The following is an 18,765-nucleotide window of genomic DNA, read 5'->3' as shown; positions in this document are numbered from 1 at the left end:
TCCATTACCATCCTATCAGTCTGGGTCAGGTGATCTGGAAGTCCCACAGGATCTTTGCCCTCTCATTCTCTACCACCTTCGGAGGTGTTTCCCATTTTGATCTTGGGGTTTCCAGTCCATATTCTGCACACATGTTCCTGTATATTATTCCAGCCACTTGATTGTGGCGCTCCATGTATGCTTTCCCTGCCAGCATCTTACACCCTGCAGTTATGTGCTGGATTGTTTCAGGCGCCTCTTTGCACAGCCTACACCTTGGGTCTTGTCTGGTGTGGTAGATCTGAGCCTCTATCGTTCTGGTGCTCAGGGTTTGTTCCTGAGCTGCCAGGATGAGCGCTTCGGTGCTGTCCTGTAGGCCAGCCCTTTCTAGCCATTGGTAGGACTTCTTGATATCGGCCACTTCAGTTATGGTCCGGTGGTACATCCCATGCAGGGGTTTGTCCTCCCATGAGGATCTGTCCTCCAGCACTGTATCCTCTGCTCTCCATTGCCTGAGACGTTCACTGAGCACACTGTCATTTGGGGCCTTGAGCTTGATGTACTCATGGATCTTGGATGTTTCATCCCTGTGAGGAGCTTTAGTGTTTTAACATCCGTGGTCTGTATCTCTTCCTTTGGCCATCTTATTATTCATGCAGGGTATCTGAGAACTGGCAGTGCGTAGCTGTTTATTGCCCGGGTCTTATTTTTGCCATTGAGCTGGCTTCTCCATATATATATATATATATATATATATATATATATATATGTTTTTTACAGAGGTGAAAGAGAAAGGGAAAATTGTGAAGAGGGTAAAAAAAAAAAGGGTGGGAATAAATTGGGGGAGGAAGTGAGAGGATGTGAGTGCGCCACTGCGCTAATTTGAGAAGGTTATGACTTTGAGCTTCACAACATTTATGGTAGACCAGCTAGGAAGAAAAATTGTATATTTAAGAATGAAATTCACAAATGTTTTATAACTGACCATGGATCATACTGGAAAATATCTGATGTGTGCATCACTACACTGTGGTTTAGGAGTGAGAGATATAGCAGACAGGAAGCAGTGTGACACTGTGCATGTGCAAGTGGGGGTGGTGGTACAAGCACGTTGCCGAAGTGTACCATATTTTCATTAGGGGGACCACAGCCTGAGTGGAGAAGTGGGGAGGTGACTCCCCGGACCCCGGAGCATCCCCGGCGAAAGGAGCCACACAGTCCCAGCAAGGTGCAGAAGAGGCTGCCCTACGGGGCACGAAGGGGGCTTCCCCAGCACCACGGAACATGGATATACCTGGTATCAGGGCCCCAGATCATGAGCCAGGTAATCAGCAGCAGATAAGGCAGGGTTTCTGGAAAACTAGCAGGGGGCTGGCCCTTGAGGCCTGGACACCCCTGCCCTAGATGAATGAAGGTGTCTAAGATGAAAGGAAAAGTAGAATGGAGAGCGGGTGCTTACGAGGGCCCAAGAGAGTGCTTCACTGATCCCTGACAGATTTCAGTCTCAGCAGACTTGCTGCTAAAGTGATTGCTAAAGCCCCTTCCTGAGCTGCATCTGACTGCTTTCCACTGGTCACAGAAGGCGGTTTTACTTTGAAAGGGTAAAACAGGATGCAGTCTGCGTTAAGTCTGTGAAAGTGTCTTGTTTCCAGCAGAGTCCGAACCGGCTGCTGGAAAGTGGGACCCTGGCCATGAAGCTGCTCTGACTCCCAGGTGCCCCCCCACCATGCTGCCAGGAAACGACTCCTCCGTGCGCTCCGAGTCCCAGGACAACAACCTGTCTGTGCGCGCGAGCGGCGGCGGCGCGGGCGGCGGGGCCGGCCCGGAGGCGGTGATCGTCCCGGTGGTGTTCGGGCTCTTCTTCGCAGTGGGGGTGGTGGGGAACTGCCTGGTGTTGGTTGTGATTGGAAAGGTGAAGAACCGCGGCGGAGCGCGCTCCCTCAGCCCGACCAACATCTTCATCGTGAACTTGAGCGTGGCGGACCTCAGCTTCCTCCTCTTCTGCGTGCCCTTTGAGGCGACCATCTATTCCCTGCCTGAGTGGGTGTTCGGGGGGTTCCTTTGCAAGTTCGGGCACTACTTTTTCACCGTCACCAAGCTGGTCAGCATTTTTACGCTCGTGGCCATGTCAGTGGACCGCTACGTGGTGGTGGTGCGCCCTAAAAAGTCTGCGTGCGCCCGCAGCCGCATGAGCGCACTTGTTGGGCTGTGCGTCATCTGGATGGGGTCTCTGGTGTGCTCGGTGCCGGTGGCGTTGCATCAGGTGGTCACCAACCACCCGAGCGCCCCGAACAGCTCGTTTTGCTGGGAAAACTGGAGAGGGCCATCCAGACAGTTCTACAAAGTCTCCATTCTGCTGCTGGGGTACCTGCTGCCGCTGCTGCTCATCTGCTGCTGCTACACCAGGGTACGGTCAGACTAAGCTTCATGTAATGTTTCACCTGTGCTGCTGTAAAACGCACGTTAATCACAGCGCGCGGGGGTCAAAGGACGCGCGCAAAGTCCGAGAGTCATAAACTGTGCGTAAAGCTGCGTTTCGCGCGCGCAGCGGCATGGGCTAATGTCATCTGAGCAGTAAAACAGCTAAAATTGAAGGGAAACACTTTTGGAAAAAGCAAATCTTTGTTTAGTAAAGGGAATCAGAATCTTTCTGACTGCTTCTCTCCCTGTTGTACTGGGGAGTTACAGTCAGCAGAGGTGCACCCCAGCCTGCTGCACTCCGATCTCTGCAAAACTCAGACATGGGGCTATGAATGCCTTTTAACCACTAAGAACGTTTTGCATCTCCATGTTAATTCAGGTGCTTTTCATGTGGCTTTGACATGGCTCCTCTAGTTCACAGACAGGTTTGGTTCAGCTGAGAGCCACATTTGATCTGGATTTTGGTGCAGTCCAGGCAGGATCTGGAGGAAAAGGATACAGCATGGGGCAAAGTGGGTTTGATGCGGGGTGTTTTTCTACAGCAACACTCTGAAGAACAACATGCAGTCAGTGGATGAAGACATCTGCAGATGTTACATTTTAGAGGGCGTTGCCATTTCGGAACAAAATGTAACACCCTTCCCTTTCTGGAGCTCTCAATGAGGCATCGGTCCATGTTTCCCTGCTAAACACAGCGAGTAGAAAAGGAACAGAACTGAAACATTGATACAGAGCGAACATAATTGTAGAAACATAAAGAACACTGCAGCTATTATCCTAACAGCTGTAGTGGATCTTTGTGAAGCTCAGATCTGCTGTCCTAAAGCGGCCTCAGTGGTTTTCTGCGATGCTTTATTGAACACGTATTTTATGATGTTATGATTCTGTTCAAACCTGTCACTTGAGTTGGGACATGCTGGGTCGTCACAGGGCTCGCGGTCTGGTTTTGTCAGAAATGTCTTTCAGTTTTACAAATATTCAGCATAAAATAGGTTGTTTTTACTGAGCTGTGAATTCTGAAGCCACGGACAGACCAGGCGTGTGACACACCTTCAAGAACTCGCTAAACACGGGTGCTGGAATGCAAATTTAGTATATGGTGTTCACATTGGACAACCAGGGAGGGGCTTCTTCTTCTTCTATTGTTTTTCTACTCTTTTACTTTGTGTGAAATATCAAAGTGGTGTAAATCTGGTGAATCTTGCTCCAGGCTTTTTCTTTCACACCTCTATTCCGATACATCAAAGACTTGGCGGGATAGAATTCCAGCTAGGAACAAACAGCAATTATTAATTTCTCCTCCCTGATCGATTTCCAAATGTTTGTACTTCCATGAGTTAACAGGGTCGCCATCCATACATCATTACAAAGACCTAGTGCCTGATTGGTCAAATTTGACCTGTTTTAACTTGCAAGTCACGTTCAATGGTCGCACGTTTTGTATGTAGAGCTGAAAATTGCCGTAGAAACTTTCGTTGCTACAGGTGAATGCGAATGTTTTGAATGCAGAAGCCCAAAAGATGTGTTTACACACATTTCTATAGACTTTTCATTGGAAATGGCCGCTTTAACATGAATGGCGCGGCCGGTGTGAACGTAGGTTGAGTCAACTGAGTTGTTTCTGCCCCACTTACATTTTCTCTGTAATTTTATCCATCTGTCAAGTTGATGTGGTCCTGTCATAGGCGAGGAGACTTTATTCATCAGAAGAATTTATGAGGACAGAAGTGCAACATTAACATGACTCTCATTTACATAATGTCTCCAAAATACAGCAAAGATCAAAGAAATAGCATGGATGCTTTTAAATAGGGGTTGGTGCAAAGACCAAAAAACTGCAGCTATGGAGCCTTTGCTGAAGAAGCTTCTCAATTGAGTTTGTTATCCAGGTGAAAACGCAGGTAAGGGGGCTAGATGTTCGCTGGAGGGTGGAAGTCCTGCTGAAGTTCACCACCTGCTGGTGTTGAGGTTTAGATAGTTTTGTTTTCACCGAAGACCAGATGACGACTGTATTCACCGTCCCTCCCCATCGTCCACAACCTTTGGACGTCATGCAAACTGTAGAGGTCCCACTGCCGAGCTGACATGGCTATGGATGATTCTCTCCAGGGGCTTCATCAGATGTAAGGGGTTGCGATCCCAGCACAGGATCTGGGATGTTTGTCACAGGACTTCAGACGTGAAGCTAAGACTGAACATGTGTGTGACCATCCCACAGAGCTGCTCTGCCCTCTCCCAGATCAGCCTGGAAATGATGTCATCTGGGCCTGGGGTTCTGCTGGTCTTCATCTTTCTCAGTTTCCTCCTCGATCTGTGGACAGTTGTAGTGTTCACCAGGCTCTGATGTCATCTGCGTTTAGAATGTATTGACGCTGTTGGGTCTCCCCCGTGGATTTGGGTCCTCTCAGACCTGATTTGGGTGGGATTCAGCTTTGAGTCCAGGATCCCACAGGCATCATCCAGTTCAAAGTGTTCGTCTTCATGCCTGCAGATCATGTTCTGATCTTTATTTGTCACAGATCAGTCATTCGACCACAATGTTCAATTTCTTGCAGATTCTCTGGCACCTTCATAAAAAGATGAAGAACATGTCCAGGAAGTCCCAGCGCTCCAAACAAAAGGTGCACATCTCCTCATCTCTTCAGTCAAATGTTCAGTCGTTAACACTGAAATCTTTCATTTTCTCTTCAGATTATTCAAGGGCTGGTTGGTTTAGTTATAGTGGTTTGATGACGTAGAACAACTCATATAAAATGATTGGGTCGGGTTCTGCGCCAACAGAATGATAATGCTAAAAATTACAATAATAGTTACTTTTATTTGAAGTGCCTTTCAGGACACTCTAGGTCACTGTATAAAATAAAACAGTCATGATAAATTGCAATTTAAGACAAAAGTAACAAAATCACAGGTTTTGAGTTTGGATTTAAAAGCATCCATAGAATTAATGTTATGGTTGTCAGGGAAAAGATAGTCTCAGAGTTTGGTGCAGAGCGACTGGAAGCTTTGCCAACCATGATACCAAGGGATGTACAGGGAGATGAATGGAGGAAGAGGATCTAAACAAGTTCTAGATGGTTTTGAAGTTAAATCGAAGGAATTTGTTTCCATCCTTTGGATAACTGGATGAAGTTGATGAAGAACAACAATAATGTGAACAGAAGACAGAGTTTTGAGGATGCGTGCTGCGTATTTCTGGACCTGCTAAAGTTTAGGGATGGATTTTTGGGGGATATCAAGCAGAAGGGACTTCCAGAAATCGCAAGGCAGTAGATGAGAATGGATGTGAACCATTGACTGTATAGAAGAACTGGACTGAGTGACGTCACCCATAGAAAAAGACTCGCTTCTGACTCCAACCAAATGAAGTCGATTCAATCTTTTCTCTTGTTATTTGGACGCACACATGTTGGAGCCAGAAGACGTCAGCAAGCAGTGATTGGTCTGAGTCATCATTTCTATGGCAGCCACTTCTGCCAAGCAGGATGAGCTTTTTGGAAGACCACACCCCCACATATTTAAAAGTGTTTTTGGGAGAGCCTGTCAATCAAGCCTTTGAGTGTTTAATGTGAGACTATCTACTTTTATAGACATCTGTTGGTCTGTTTATACCAAGAAAAAGTTGCAATAAAGAATAAAAATGAAGAAAATGCCGATTATCAGGAACATGTGAAAAAAGGGATCAGATCAAGAATGGTAATGCTGACCAATAGAATGACTGAGTAACAGCTGTTTATTTCTCTATAGACGTCTATGGGATTTTGGATTCTTGGAGCCAGCTGGTACGTCCTGTTTGGAAAACAAGGGGGAGGAGTCACTCTATCTAGTTTTTATATACAGTCAATGATGTAGAGTGGGGAGTCAGGGAGAGGCAGAGATGGTTAATATTGCAATGGTGAACATGTGACATTATGATGTGAGAATGACAGGATGGAGGCTGTCAAAGACATCACACAGATTCTACCTGAGAGGAGGGCGGAGCCAGTGTGCCGTCCATGTTAAGAGAGAGACTCTTTTTTATTTTTAGAGAGATTAGATTTAGTTCCTATCAGAAGGAGCTGAGTTGTGTGACTATTCAGGTTTAACAGGTGAACCAGGATTTAGGAGTGGGGATATGGTACGAGAGGTAGTGTGGAGTTGGGTTTTTGCTGGACGTCAGACAGTGAGCAGACGTCCTGCAGCAGCAGATGTCAGATCAGTGAGCAGCACATAGTTTACAGCAGAGTATCTGCTGCTACTTGGGTCACTAGAAAGGAACAAAGACTGGAAAGTAAATATTTAGACCACAAGACTAAGAATAGAGGAGATCCCCTGTGAGGAGCTACACAACTTCATTCACAGACTTTCAGGATCCGGTTCTGTTCTGCTGAGGCTCCTCTACAGTGCTTTCTTCCACAGACGGAGGACTTTCATTTGGGATTTAGGCTTCTGTAGAGACTGATAACAGACTTGATTTAGGCTAATGAATAACACACCATGAAAAACAAACAGGAGGCCGAGTCATAAAATCACAACTTTTATTAAGTGCACTGAAGTGTGGAACCATCATGTGAGGAAAAATAAATCAAACAGCTGCTGGAAACTCACCCAAAATGCATTCAGATTTTATGACCCTTAAATAAACCTTGACATCATGCTGTTCATTGCTGACACAGGATGCAGAGAGAAAAGGAAGTCACTCCTGTCAGATCAAACAGAATTGTGGAAGCTTTGGCAAAAATAACGACAAGGTACTAATAAATCCTTGAAATGAATACAGAGCAGTGTTTATTCTTCCTGAATCATTCCAAATCAAAACATCAGCTTAGTGAGACATGATTTGTCTGGGAATCATCTGCTTTTGAAAAGACACCTGAGATAAAACAGCTGAATGATTACAGATGACAGTAAGCGGTAATTCTTTAACACTTGATCTTTGTTTCCTCACAAACGTTCAGCCTTGAAAAGTCAACAAAGAGCTTGAGTCTTCCTCTGAGCACAAAGCTCTCCTGATGTCAGTCCAGCTCCACTCCTGTTTCAACGACATTAACACCAACATTTATGAAAGAAAACATCCATCCAATCTTCAAATACAGTTTTACATTCAGACAAAACACATGTGAACATCACACCCAGACAGGTGACATATACCACCTTTGTAGAAGATCGGGCTCTTTTTAAGCCACCAGGAGGCGCTGCAAGGCAACAAGGGAGGGAAACGACAGTATAGGATCAGGGGGGTATTCCAGAAAGCAAGTTTAAACTACCCTGACTTTAACCCTGAACTCTGGCTGAAATCCGCCTGAACTTGTTTACTCTGGGTATGTCTGTTCCAAAAGACCGGATATGAGTTAGCGTAATTATGCCCGACTTGGTAAGCCTGGGTTAATGTGCGTGCACGACAAGTACATGAAGGTTTTCTCAATGGATCGACGATTTCCGGAGGCACCATGGAAACGTGGAGTAAAAAAGAGAGCGCTATACTTCAGTGAGACGGAGTAGGAGATTTTAATGACAGCGTATGAAGATTATAAAACCATCAAAAAGTAATACTGCTGCATCATCAAAAGAAAAAGTTTCTGCTTGGAGAAAAAGAATGGACAGAGTAAACGCATGAGGTTCTTATCTTATTTTCAATTACATTGTGATGTGTATATATATATATATATATATATATATATATATATGTATATATATAACTTATTACATTTAAATGAGTTGATTCAATTGGTAACAAGTAACTGAGTTAAATTTATTCAACCTAGTTTCTTATGTCTATCCAACTCAATAGTTGTTTATACAACTCAAATTTACATATTTATCAAACTAATGTCATATTACTCAAATTCAATTACATGTTTTTCTATCTTAATTTATTGTACTGCTTGAACTCTGATATGTCTAAGTTAGAGGCTGCAGATTTTCTCATTTTTATAAAATTAAAATAAATGATACAGTGTGGATTTACAATGTATAGCATGCATACAGCTAACATGACTCTGACTGTAACGTTCATATGCCATATTGTTGAACTAGGGGTGGTAAATAATCTCATCATCCAGACAGACAAACAGAATGGTATCCCACAATTCCTTGCACTGCCAATCTAACAGCAACAGCAAGGTTACACCTACTTAATTGAATTAATTTGAATGAAAGTAAAAAAACTGTCTGAGAACTACGTGTTATTTTTAAGTTAACTGAACTCCAAAAAATGATTTATCTTAACTGAAGCAAATAATTAAGTTAGATTAATGTAAAAAGGTTTATCTTTCCAACATCCATATGTGGTTTTATCACCCTCTTATGGTGGAAAAAGTATTATCTGAGCTTCTTCATCCACTAAATCATCTTCAATTGGACAAGCCATGCTGCTTCACCTCTCTGAAAACAAACTAACCTTAAACTAAACCTGCTACAGACCAGGTTATGTTCAGAGCATGAGTTGCCAGGGGAACTAAGCATACCCTGAAACATACCTCCATTTTTGGAACTGAAAGCTGAGGTTATTGGCTTCCTTAGCCTCAAACTTACCGTGGTAACTAGCATAACCTGCTTTTTGGAAAACCCCCTGGAACATTTCTCAAATGACAAACATTCAAGTGGATTGTAAAGACGCAAAGGTGTAACGCCAGACTAAACCATACCATTTCGGCCCCCGTTGGTTGTATGGCCATGGCAAAATGGAATGGACTGGTTAGTTGATTGGCTAAAGGTCATTCCGACAAAAGAGAGCTCCAAGAAAGTGTCTTTGCTCCTCTTTGCTACCCCTGCAATTTTCTCTCAAACAACAATAAATGCTTTGTTTGTAGGAGGTAGCTAAAGCCAAGCCATTGTTGTTGTTGGCGTTACACTGCATGCGCCGTGACGGTCCAACTGTGAGTGAAATAGCTCACCTGGACCATTCTAAACCGGACCAGACCGGACCGGTGCGTACCGCTCAGTGGAAACAAGGCTTAAGAGACAAAAACATACATGTGTCCATATTTATACAACATAAGAAAATACATGGCTTCTTAAAGTACACACAATCTCTATCATCCCTGAGTTATTAGCTGAAAGCACATTCTCTTCCCTTTAATTTCTGTGCCAAATTAATCTATTGTCTGTATATCTTCTGATTGGTCTGCCAAAAAGGCAGGACTTCCTAAGTTCAGGCAGGTGGGACCCCCGAGATGAAAGATGACAAATTGTTTTCTTAGTTTGAATTTTGGGGCAGAAAAAAGAGGGATTGCCCTCCGCCTCTGTAAACGTATGACACAAAAATGGTACATTTTGTTTGATTAGTTAAACTTAACCCTTGTGCTATCCTTGGCACTTTAACATTGGTAGTTGGGTCATCTAGACCCACTAGACAGTGCGCTGAACCTTTTTTCTTCAATGATTTGTGATCCTCACTGGTGTTCATGGATTAAATGAAATCTTTCCACCTTTATCCACCTTTGTCCTGGTATGCATAACACGTCACTGTGAGGGTGGGGTCATCTAAGATAGCACAAGGGTTGAGTCAGAAAAATGAGGTGCTGGTGGTGACAGTCAGTGGCTCAGTAACCTATTTTTTGCTTTTTTCTTCTTTTCCCATCATTTCTTTATCAGTGGGCACATATACAAATAGTGCAGGGAATCCATTTTCCCCCTGTAGCAAGATACCTAGAGTTACCTGAATACAGGTTATCAAATACTCATTTTAAGACAGAGAATAGGAGAACTTTTGAATTTTAAAAACAAAAGTTGTCATTCAGCCAAGAGTCTTTTTTTTAATGTTGTAATTGGAGAAACCCTCATTATTTGAAGGAGATGACACCATGCAGCAGAGGAATGTCACAGTGTGTTGGAGGTGATGTCCTTATTTTAGCTAAAATAACCATAAAAGGTTGAGGAGAAGGGAGGAGGCTCAGGGGAGCAGCACAATCAGATGACTGCTGGGAGAAAGCATGGTGATGTGGACTTTGTTGTGGAGATAACACTTATTTGGCAGAGACACCAAAGATAGATTTCCCTCCTTCAAAAGATGAGAGAAATGAACAGACGGAACCCTAAAAATAGATGTAGCATCAAACCTACAACTTTACCCAGGATTTCTGTTTTCACTTAAACGACCGTGGCGCTGGGACAGTGGTCAGCTGCCTGTGCCTTTCAGGTTCGTCTGGGATGTTTTGGGCAAATCATGACAAAAAAAAGCAGGTAATGAAGATAAAACTGTTTGACTCATAGTGAAAATCATTAAACAAACTGTTCCTAGAAATAAGTAAGGAGGTTAATTTTATTTATATTGCACCTTTCATCACTAGGACAGTGAACTTCCGCTGACAAAAACATAAAAAGGGCATTTCTTGAACTCAAGACAATAAACAAAGAACTACTTCCCAGCTTTTTTCTGGACCATCAACAAATGAGGGTGAAACCATTCTGGACCAGGTCCCGCACGACGGTTTATGTCAAACCAAGCCACCAGATTCCCCATAATAGCCTTATATGTATTTTATCAGTTGAAAAAAGGAGTCAACTAGATACTTTTGGTTTATAGTCAAACGCTGGAGGAGAATTTGGGACCTATCAAATGTTTGTGCAGAGGCACAGAGACAGAGGCTGGAAAAAAAGAGAAATGCAAAAAGGAATAAATTCAACCAAAGTTTTCTTTTTAAATCTGTAGCATTCCATTTCAGTCAGGGTCAAAACACCGTACCTGCTTTAGCTGTTCCAGACACAACTTTCAAACACCATTATGGGTTTTTGCAGAATGTGAAGTACAATAGAGAAGGAAGGCGTCCGCAGTGATCTGAACATCAACATTCCCATTCATTTGGAACCCATTATTCTGTTATTGTGGGAAAAAAAATCAGATAATAATGAAGACATGGCAACATTCCCAAAGTGTGTTAGAAAATGTAACCAGATTTAGAAAATCAGAAATTGTGTTGCATAAAGATTGAACTCAGCAAGCAGCCAAATTTGAAAAGACTAAACAAACATTTATCTCAGACTCCTGGAACAAAGTCCTGGTAAAAGAGTAGATTTGAATGGGGCTTGTGAGGAAGAGATACATTTTTATGGTCTGTTTTTAAATGTTTATGAAATGTGATGCTTTTGTTTTGTCAGACGGCTCAGACGGTCCTCCTGGTCGTTACAGCTTTCACCATCTGCTGGATGCCCCACCACATCATCGCTATGTGGGTGGAGTTTGGCACCTTCCCTCTAAATGATGCCTCCTTAGCGTTTCGCATCGTCTCCCACTGCCTGTCCTACGGGCATTCCTGTGTGAACCCCATCCTCTACGCCTTCCTGTCCAAGAACTTCCGCAGAGCCTTCTGTCAGGTCTTCAGCCACCTCTTCACGCACCAACCGCCATCCAATGGTACAGTTCGTCTGCGCATGGACAACTTCTCCACCACACACTCTTCCACCAATGTGTGAAGCATTTGATGGCAGGTGTAGCTGATCATGTCAGTTAACTCCTTCAGATTACATAACAACAGAAGCATCAGTGTTTGGGTGCTCGGATCACTGTTAGCCATCACTTGTCCAGCCGCAGAAGATCAAAAAGACGCTGACTTCACAGAGAGGTTAAGGATTCAGAGAAATGGGCCCTAATTCATTTCACATTTCTGTTTTCTTGCGGTTTGAATCCATGAGAACATGGACAGGGAAAACAAGAAAATGTCATAGGAACACACCTAATGTTCCACTGTGTATCAGCCCACTGCACCAAATGATGCTCCTTTGTTTGTGCCCTTTCAGCTACCTACATAGGACGTTAATCACTGAGGCTGCATTTGTTTAGTCCCTGTTTGTTATTTACTTTGTGCCAAAAACAAGTAGCTCTCTCAGTTTCTCCTAAATCACAAGATGTCAGGAGGATTGAGGTCAGTTTCACCACAGTCAACCTGAAAAGACTAACATTCTGCGATGTCTGACAGCCTGAAGGAATCCCAAACCAAACCGAAAACAAAGCCTGCACAATAAATCGCAAATTTATCGTTATCTGATGTCAAGCTGTGTAATACGCATATCGCAAAAGAGGGCAAAAATTGCGATAAATGGTTACCTTAAATGTGCTAAAGCAATCTTATGGCAGCTTGAAGTATTTAGCGACTCAAATAAATCCCTTTATGCATAAAAAAATTAAGGCTCAGCCATCAGAACATTAATGACCAAACCTCTCCCCCCTCCTTACTGTAAACGGGGCTGCGTCTTCTGATGAAGTGTCTGATGAAAGTCTGTTTATGTCTCCAGAGGAAGCGTCTAGGTGAAATTTAATTGTGTGCAGTAGGGTTCCCCTTCTTCTTTTAAGTCCGAGCCAAAGCTGCTTTCCAGATTCTGTAACAAACTTTTTGTCACTGGATTCGTCCTCTGAAATATTACATACATGTCCAAAATTTACTAATCAGTACAATGAAATGAATGTGATGTAAATGAATGTCAGAGATTGCTGTGAATGTGAGCAGAAAGCCAGACTCAGCACTTTTCTTTTTCCCTCCTCTGTGTCTTTACTCTGACTATTACACACACTTTGTATTCTACTGCGTCTGTTCCTGAATAAAGACAATATTCACATCTCTAACTATGTAGTTTTCTACAACCTGCCTATTTTCTGACTTTGATCTGCTTCTCCTTTGTGCCGCAAAACTAAACACAGAACTCTCATGGCGTTCCATGGCTGCCATAAGCTGAACGAGCGCAAAGATAACATAGCGGGTGTATTCAGGACTGAGTGAGCGAACCTTACAACCGTGCAAGCGGACTGCTAACCGAGCGACCCCGCATTTTACAACTGCACAGTTGAAATCCTAACTGAGCAGGAATCCTAACTGAGCAGGGATCCTGCGCGCTCGCTTCGCTCCTGGGTTTGCGCACAGGGTTAAGGGGGTGTTTTTGTCACTTGGGGGCGGTGTTCAGGGGGCGGTAACCTTTCTGGTTGATCTGATTGGCCAAAATTTGCATGATAAATCCAGCGGGGCGGGACTTTCATTTTTTAGATCAGGGTGGCTAACACACAGCTCTCGCCCAATAAGCATGCAGCTCTTTTATCATATTTTTTATACCGTAATTTCACGACTATATGGCGCACTTAAAAGTTTTAAATTTTCTCCAAAATGTACGGAGCGCCCCATGGTGTGGTGCCAATGTGTTGTGTGACTTCAGTAAAGAGGACCTAGGAGAGGGCAGCATGGGAACGTTAAGGAGGGAAGTGAGGACGTGAAAGAAGACACCCCCCCAACAGTACAAAGGTACAGGTATGTGCATTTTGCAGAACAACGTCGTTTTGGAAACCCTGAAAATGTCACCTGCAAAAAGACACGATTATGATGCACAGTTTAACCCTTGTGCTATCTTAGATGACCCCACCCTTAGATTGACGTGTTCTCCCTACCATGACAAAGGTGGATAAAGGTGAAGAGGATTTCATGTAATCCATTTACACCAGTGAAGATCACAAATCATTGAAGAAAAAAGGTTCAGTGCATTCTCTTGTGGGGTCCAGATGACCCAACTCTCAATGTTAAAGTACCTAGGATACCACAAGGGTTCAACTGCAAGCTAATAGCTACGCAGAGGAACATGGGAATGGAGCAGCTGCCAGAGAATTCAGGATGAATGAATCCATGGTTCGCAAGTGGAGAAAGCTGGAAAACAAACTCTGACAAGTCAAGAAGACGCAGCTGAGTTTCCGTGGAAATAAGGCAAGATTGCCCGAGTTGGAAGACGCACTCAAGCGCAGCAACTGGCCGGCGGATTACAATGAAAAGCTGTCCATCTTCTGCTCCTTTTACTGGGAGGCAGCGCCGGGTGAGTTACGCTACAGTTTGTGAATGGATTGTAGATGCTTGGGCTAACGTATCTGCTTGCACTGTTCTTCGCGCTTTCACAAAAGCTGGCATCATTCATGAGGAGCCACACGACAACGAGCCGGACTCTGACAATGACCAAAGGGAACCTGGCATAAACTTAGCCCGGCTGTTCATTTCAGATACAGAAGATGAGGACTTTGAGGGATTTTTGGATGCTGATTGATGACTGGAAAAAAAAATCACAACCAACCCAGTTTTGCTCCCGCTGCCTTTTTAAAATACACACTAGCATGCGTGTTTTACAGGTATGTGTTAATGTTAAATACAGAAAAAAAACATCCATAACTGAAATGGTGCCCCTTAATAAAGTGATGTTGTATTGTAAGGAGAGGAGTGTATTATGGGAAATAATATGGCTTTAATTGTGTGTTTGTGTGTGTATGTCTGACAGGTCAGTGCGTGGTGTGGCTCTTTAACTGTCACAGTTAAAAATTTCGGCTCTTTGTGTCAAACTTGTTTGCCATTCCTGTCTTAGAGGCTTTAATGGAAAAAAAAAAAAAAACGACGGATGTAATGTGGCTTAAAACGTTAACCAACGTACCATGACCAAGGTAAGAAAGTGCAGCAGGTTTTTGTGCTGTAATTTTTTCTCATGTGAAAATCACTGAATTTGTGTATTCGTTAACATTTTATTCCACGTTCTGTTTTTTTCTATTAAAGCCTCTAATAATTGAAAGTCCCGCCCCGCTGCCTTGCCGGATTTAACATGCAAAGTTTGGCCAATCAAATCAACCAGAAAAGTTACCACCCCCAAGTGACAAAAACACCCCCTGAAGACGGTGCGCACACCCAGCGAGCGCGCAGGATCGCCGCTCAGTTAGGATTTCAACAGTGCAGTTGTAAAATGTTGTACGGTTCACTCACTCAGTTCCTGAACACACTCGCTCAGTTGTCGTTGCGGTTGTTTAATATATGGCAGCCATGAAACGCAATAAACTCTGTGTTGTCAAAACATTTTATGAATCTAGTTGCATTTCTAAATTTCTTTTATGTAACCTATAAACTTGGTAAGTGAAGTTACTTGTACTGTTCTCTGCTCAATTCAATTAAATTCAATTTTATTTGTATAGCCCAAAATCACAACAACAGTCGTCTCGATGGGCTTCGAAGTAAAACATGAACTCAAAAGGATCATGAATACAAAGAGTTCAATAGGAAAATACTAAAATGAACTAACAAACTGACTAAGCTATACTGGCATCCCTGCCCTTAGACCCCCCTTCGCGGTAAGGAAAGACTCCCAAAAAAAACAGATTCCGGAAAAAACGAAGAAAACTCAGGGGTGCCCACATGAAGGAGGGATCCTCCCCCAGGACGGACAGGCGATTTACCAGAACTCTTAGAAAAGAATTAACTTATCTAAATCTACAACTACATATATAAAGTCCAACAGACGAGCTTCATCCAGCCGTGGTTGTGGGGACAGTCAGGGGCGCGAGTCGAGCCGGGAGACAGGAACCACAGCCAGGTGTAGGAGCAGGAGCAGAGACGAGGTACTCGGTCAGGAACAGAGCAGAGATGAGCCAGAGGCAGGAACCACAGCCAGGTGTAGGAGCAGGAGCAGAGGCGAGGTAGACGGTCAGGAACTGGAGCACGTATGAGCCAACAGGAGTCTGGAAGCACTCCCACTCCCCTGGAGGGGAGAGGAAAAGAGGGACAATACATGAATCACACTGCACCAAACAGAGGCATGGAGAACTCAGTGTAGTAAAAACACTATCACATCCCACTTCACAAGCTGCATTAAGCTTTGCATCAGCTACACGTACAGCTGAGCTGAAGCATCCGCTTTGATATAGAATAGCATAAATTTATGAAGCTGTTGGCTCAGATCTCTTTCCAGGTTGCACCAGTGGCACAAAGTGAGCACACCTAGGTGACCCAGAAATCCTTTGATGTGTAAAGGTTTGTATTGTGTCATTAATGTGCTGTGTGTGTGATAGTGTGTGTGTGGGGTTATTGAGGACAAACCTAGATCTTATGTAAAGGCTGGTTTCCACTGATCCATCTGCATTGCGTCTCCATGGCGTTGACACAAAAATATAAACATTCATTGATCAATCACGATGTTTACATCGTCTCCGTCATGTCTGTGGTTCAGCACCAGGGGGGTATTACAGAAAGCAAGTATTAACTACCCTGACTTTAACCCTGAACTCTGGCTGAAATCCGCCTGAACTTGCTGACTCTGGGTATGTCGGTTCCAAAAGACCGGATATGAGTTAGCGTAATTACGCCCGACTTGGTAACCCGGGTTAATGCATGTGCTTGTCAAGTACATAGAGACATTCTCAATGGATCGCCGATTTCCGGAGTCACCATGGAAACATGTGGAGAAAAAAAGGGAGCGCTATACTCCAGTGAGACGGAGTCTGAGATTTTAATGACGGCGTACGAAGATTATACGTCCATCAAAAAAGTAATACGGCTGCATCAGCAAAAGAAAAATTTCTGCTTGGAGAAAAAGAACGGACAGAGTAAACGCACGAGTTTCTATCTCATTTTCATTGTGACGCAAAATGCTTTAGGGAATATATATATATTTATATATATATCCAACTTAAATGAATTAATTCAATTGGGAACAAGTAATTAAGTTAAATTTCTTCAACCTAATTTATTATGTCTATCCAACTCAATAATTGTTTTTACAACTCAAATTTACATATTTATTTAACTAAATGTCATATTACTCCAATTCAATTAAAAGTTTTTCCATCTTAATTGATTGTAATTCTTGAACTCTCATATGTCTAAGTTTGAGCCTGCAGATATACTCATTTTATAATATTAAAATGAATGATGCAGTGTGGATTTGCAATAAATAGCATGGATCCAACTAATATGACTCTGACTGTAACTTCAGTTCTCGCAATAGAAAGCAACAGTGGTGCCAAATAAGCTCATCCTCTCCTCCCTCCCTCTCACTCATGGTGCAGAAAGAATTAAACACAACAGGATATAATAACTCGGAAAAAACAGCTAAACAACTAAACACATTTGGTCAAAAACCCACACTTAAACCCTAATTCGTCCAGAAAGAACATAGAGAATGGTATTGATATGGTGCCTCTGTCGGCCTCCTCCCCCTCTCCTCTCCGCTTGGCTGCTGATTCTCAACACCTGCGACCACTTACCTCATCACCTCACCCGCCTTCATAAGGAGCCACAGGATCATCAGTCTTCGCCAGTCCGTTGCCCCTGATGGTGCATAGTTGGTCTTCAAGTCAAGCTATAGTTCGTTTGCTACGTCAAGTCTATGACTAAATCTGTCTCTCTCTACTCACCTTCAGGAATCCAGTACCACGAGTGGTCGCCTGAATCAGCTTCCAGCCGGTCTCGCCAATCTGTCCTCCCCTGCGGTCCCACCACGAGCCTCTGCCACCTCAAGTATCCCAACCTTCGCCAGCATCTGCCTACGGAGAAATCCACCAGTGACGCCGCTAACCTCTGTCTCCAGTTTGGAACCGACATCCAGTCCTGCTCACGCTCTGCTCTCTGCTCCTCGAATTAAATCTCTTACCTGCCACGCTCGCCTCCCGCTGTGTTTCTTCTGGGTTCCAGCATCTGGGTTCGAAAAGTGTTCTGTAGCCATGACAGAACGGACTGGCCATAACCCCGACCCAGCTGACCCAGAAGGACTCAGATTAGCCGTTTCCCAACAAGGCATTATGCTGGGGCGTCAAGCGGACGCCCTGTCACAAATGGCTGCTGCCCAGCAGGATCTCTTTCATCGCCTAGATGGTATGACTCAGACCTTGCATGAAATAACTAGCCAGTTTTCCCAGGTTTCGCCTGCCGCAGTCCATACTCCGGTCATCCCAGCTTCTTCCGCTTCCGGATCGCCGTCCGCACCCGAAAACATCCGACTCCAACCGGAACCTTTCTTCGGGGATGTGGAAGCCTGCGGAGGATTTTTGCTGCAGTGCCAGTTAATATGTCAACAAGCTCCCCGATTCTATCAAACCGACCACAGTAAGATCACACTCATTGTCAATTCTCTACGAAGCAAAGCTCTCCAGTGGGCCCAAGCCTTTCTCTCTGCCAATCCCATCTCTCACCTGTCTTATGAGCGATTCATCGGCGAATTCCGCCTGATATTCGATCAACCTCGTAAACAGGAAGAGGCGACCCGGCGGCTGCTTGCCCTCAAACAGCGGAACCGTCCTGTTAGTGATCACGTCATCGATTTCCGCATTCTAGCGGTTGAAGCTGGCTGGCCCGATTTGGCCCTCAAAGGTGTTTTTTACCAGTCCTTAAATGAACAAATTAAAGACCACCTTTGTTCTCAACCGGAAGCACGATCCTTTGAGGAGTTAGTTTCCGCCGCTCTCAGGTCAGACGTTAGGATACGTGAACGCCAAAAAGAACGGAATCATCCGCCTCCACGTCATCCGACTAAGTCAGTCCACGCTCCACCGATCGATCCAGGCCCGTATGCTGAATGTCCTGTCCCCTCCAAGACTATGGATGAACCCATGCAGATCGGTCACTCAAGGCTATCAGAAGAGGAGCGGCGCAAAAGACGCGAAGCTGG

The 18,765-nt window shown here is 44.0% G+C and overlaps 1 protein-coding gene across 4 annotated transcripts in view; it reads left to right on the top strand.

The window, feature by feature from the left end:
- Positions 1-1,595: 1,595 nt before the first annotated feature.
- galr1b (galanin receptor 1b) overlaps positions 1,596-18,765 on the top strand; it is a 29,314-nt gene continuing 12,144 nt past the window's right edge. The window contains exons 1-4 of one of the 4 annotated variants that reach the window (XM_078944183.1): positions 1,598-2,386; positions 4,956-5,021; positions 11,479-11,734; positions 17,522-17,757. In XM_078944183.1, coding sequence (XP_078800309.1) covers positions 1,706-2,386; positions 4,956-5,021; positions 11,479-11,734; positions 17,522-17,742 — 1,224 coding nt within the window. In that variant the 5' untranslated portion in view covers positions 1,598-1,705 and the 3' untranslated portion in view covers positions 17,743-17,757. Of the gene's footprint in view, positions 2,387-4,955; positions 5,022-6,147; positions 7,993-11,478; positions 12,941-17,521; positions 17,758-18,765 lie in introns of those variants that run through there. The other 3 variants (XM_078944185.1, XM_078944184.1, XM_011487414.4) reach the window with 3 other exon arrangements.

This window comes from Oryzias latipes, chromosome 3, assembly GCF_053564925.1.
Source record: "Oryzias latipes strain Hd-rR chromosome 3, Olatipes_Hd-rR_3.1".
Taxonomy (NCBI): Eukaryota; Metazoa; Chordata; class Actinopteri; order Beloniformes; family Adrianichthyidae; genus Oryzias; species Oryzias latipes.
The sequence above is the reverse complement of the archived record's forward strand: the minus strand, read 5'-3'. Positions and strand labels throughout refer to the sequence as shown.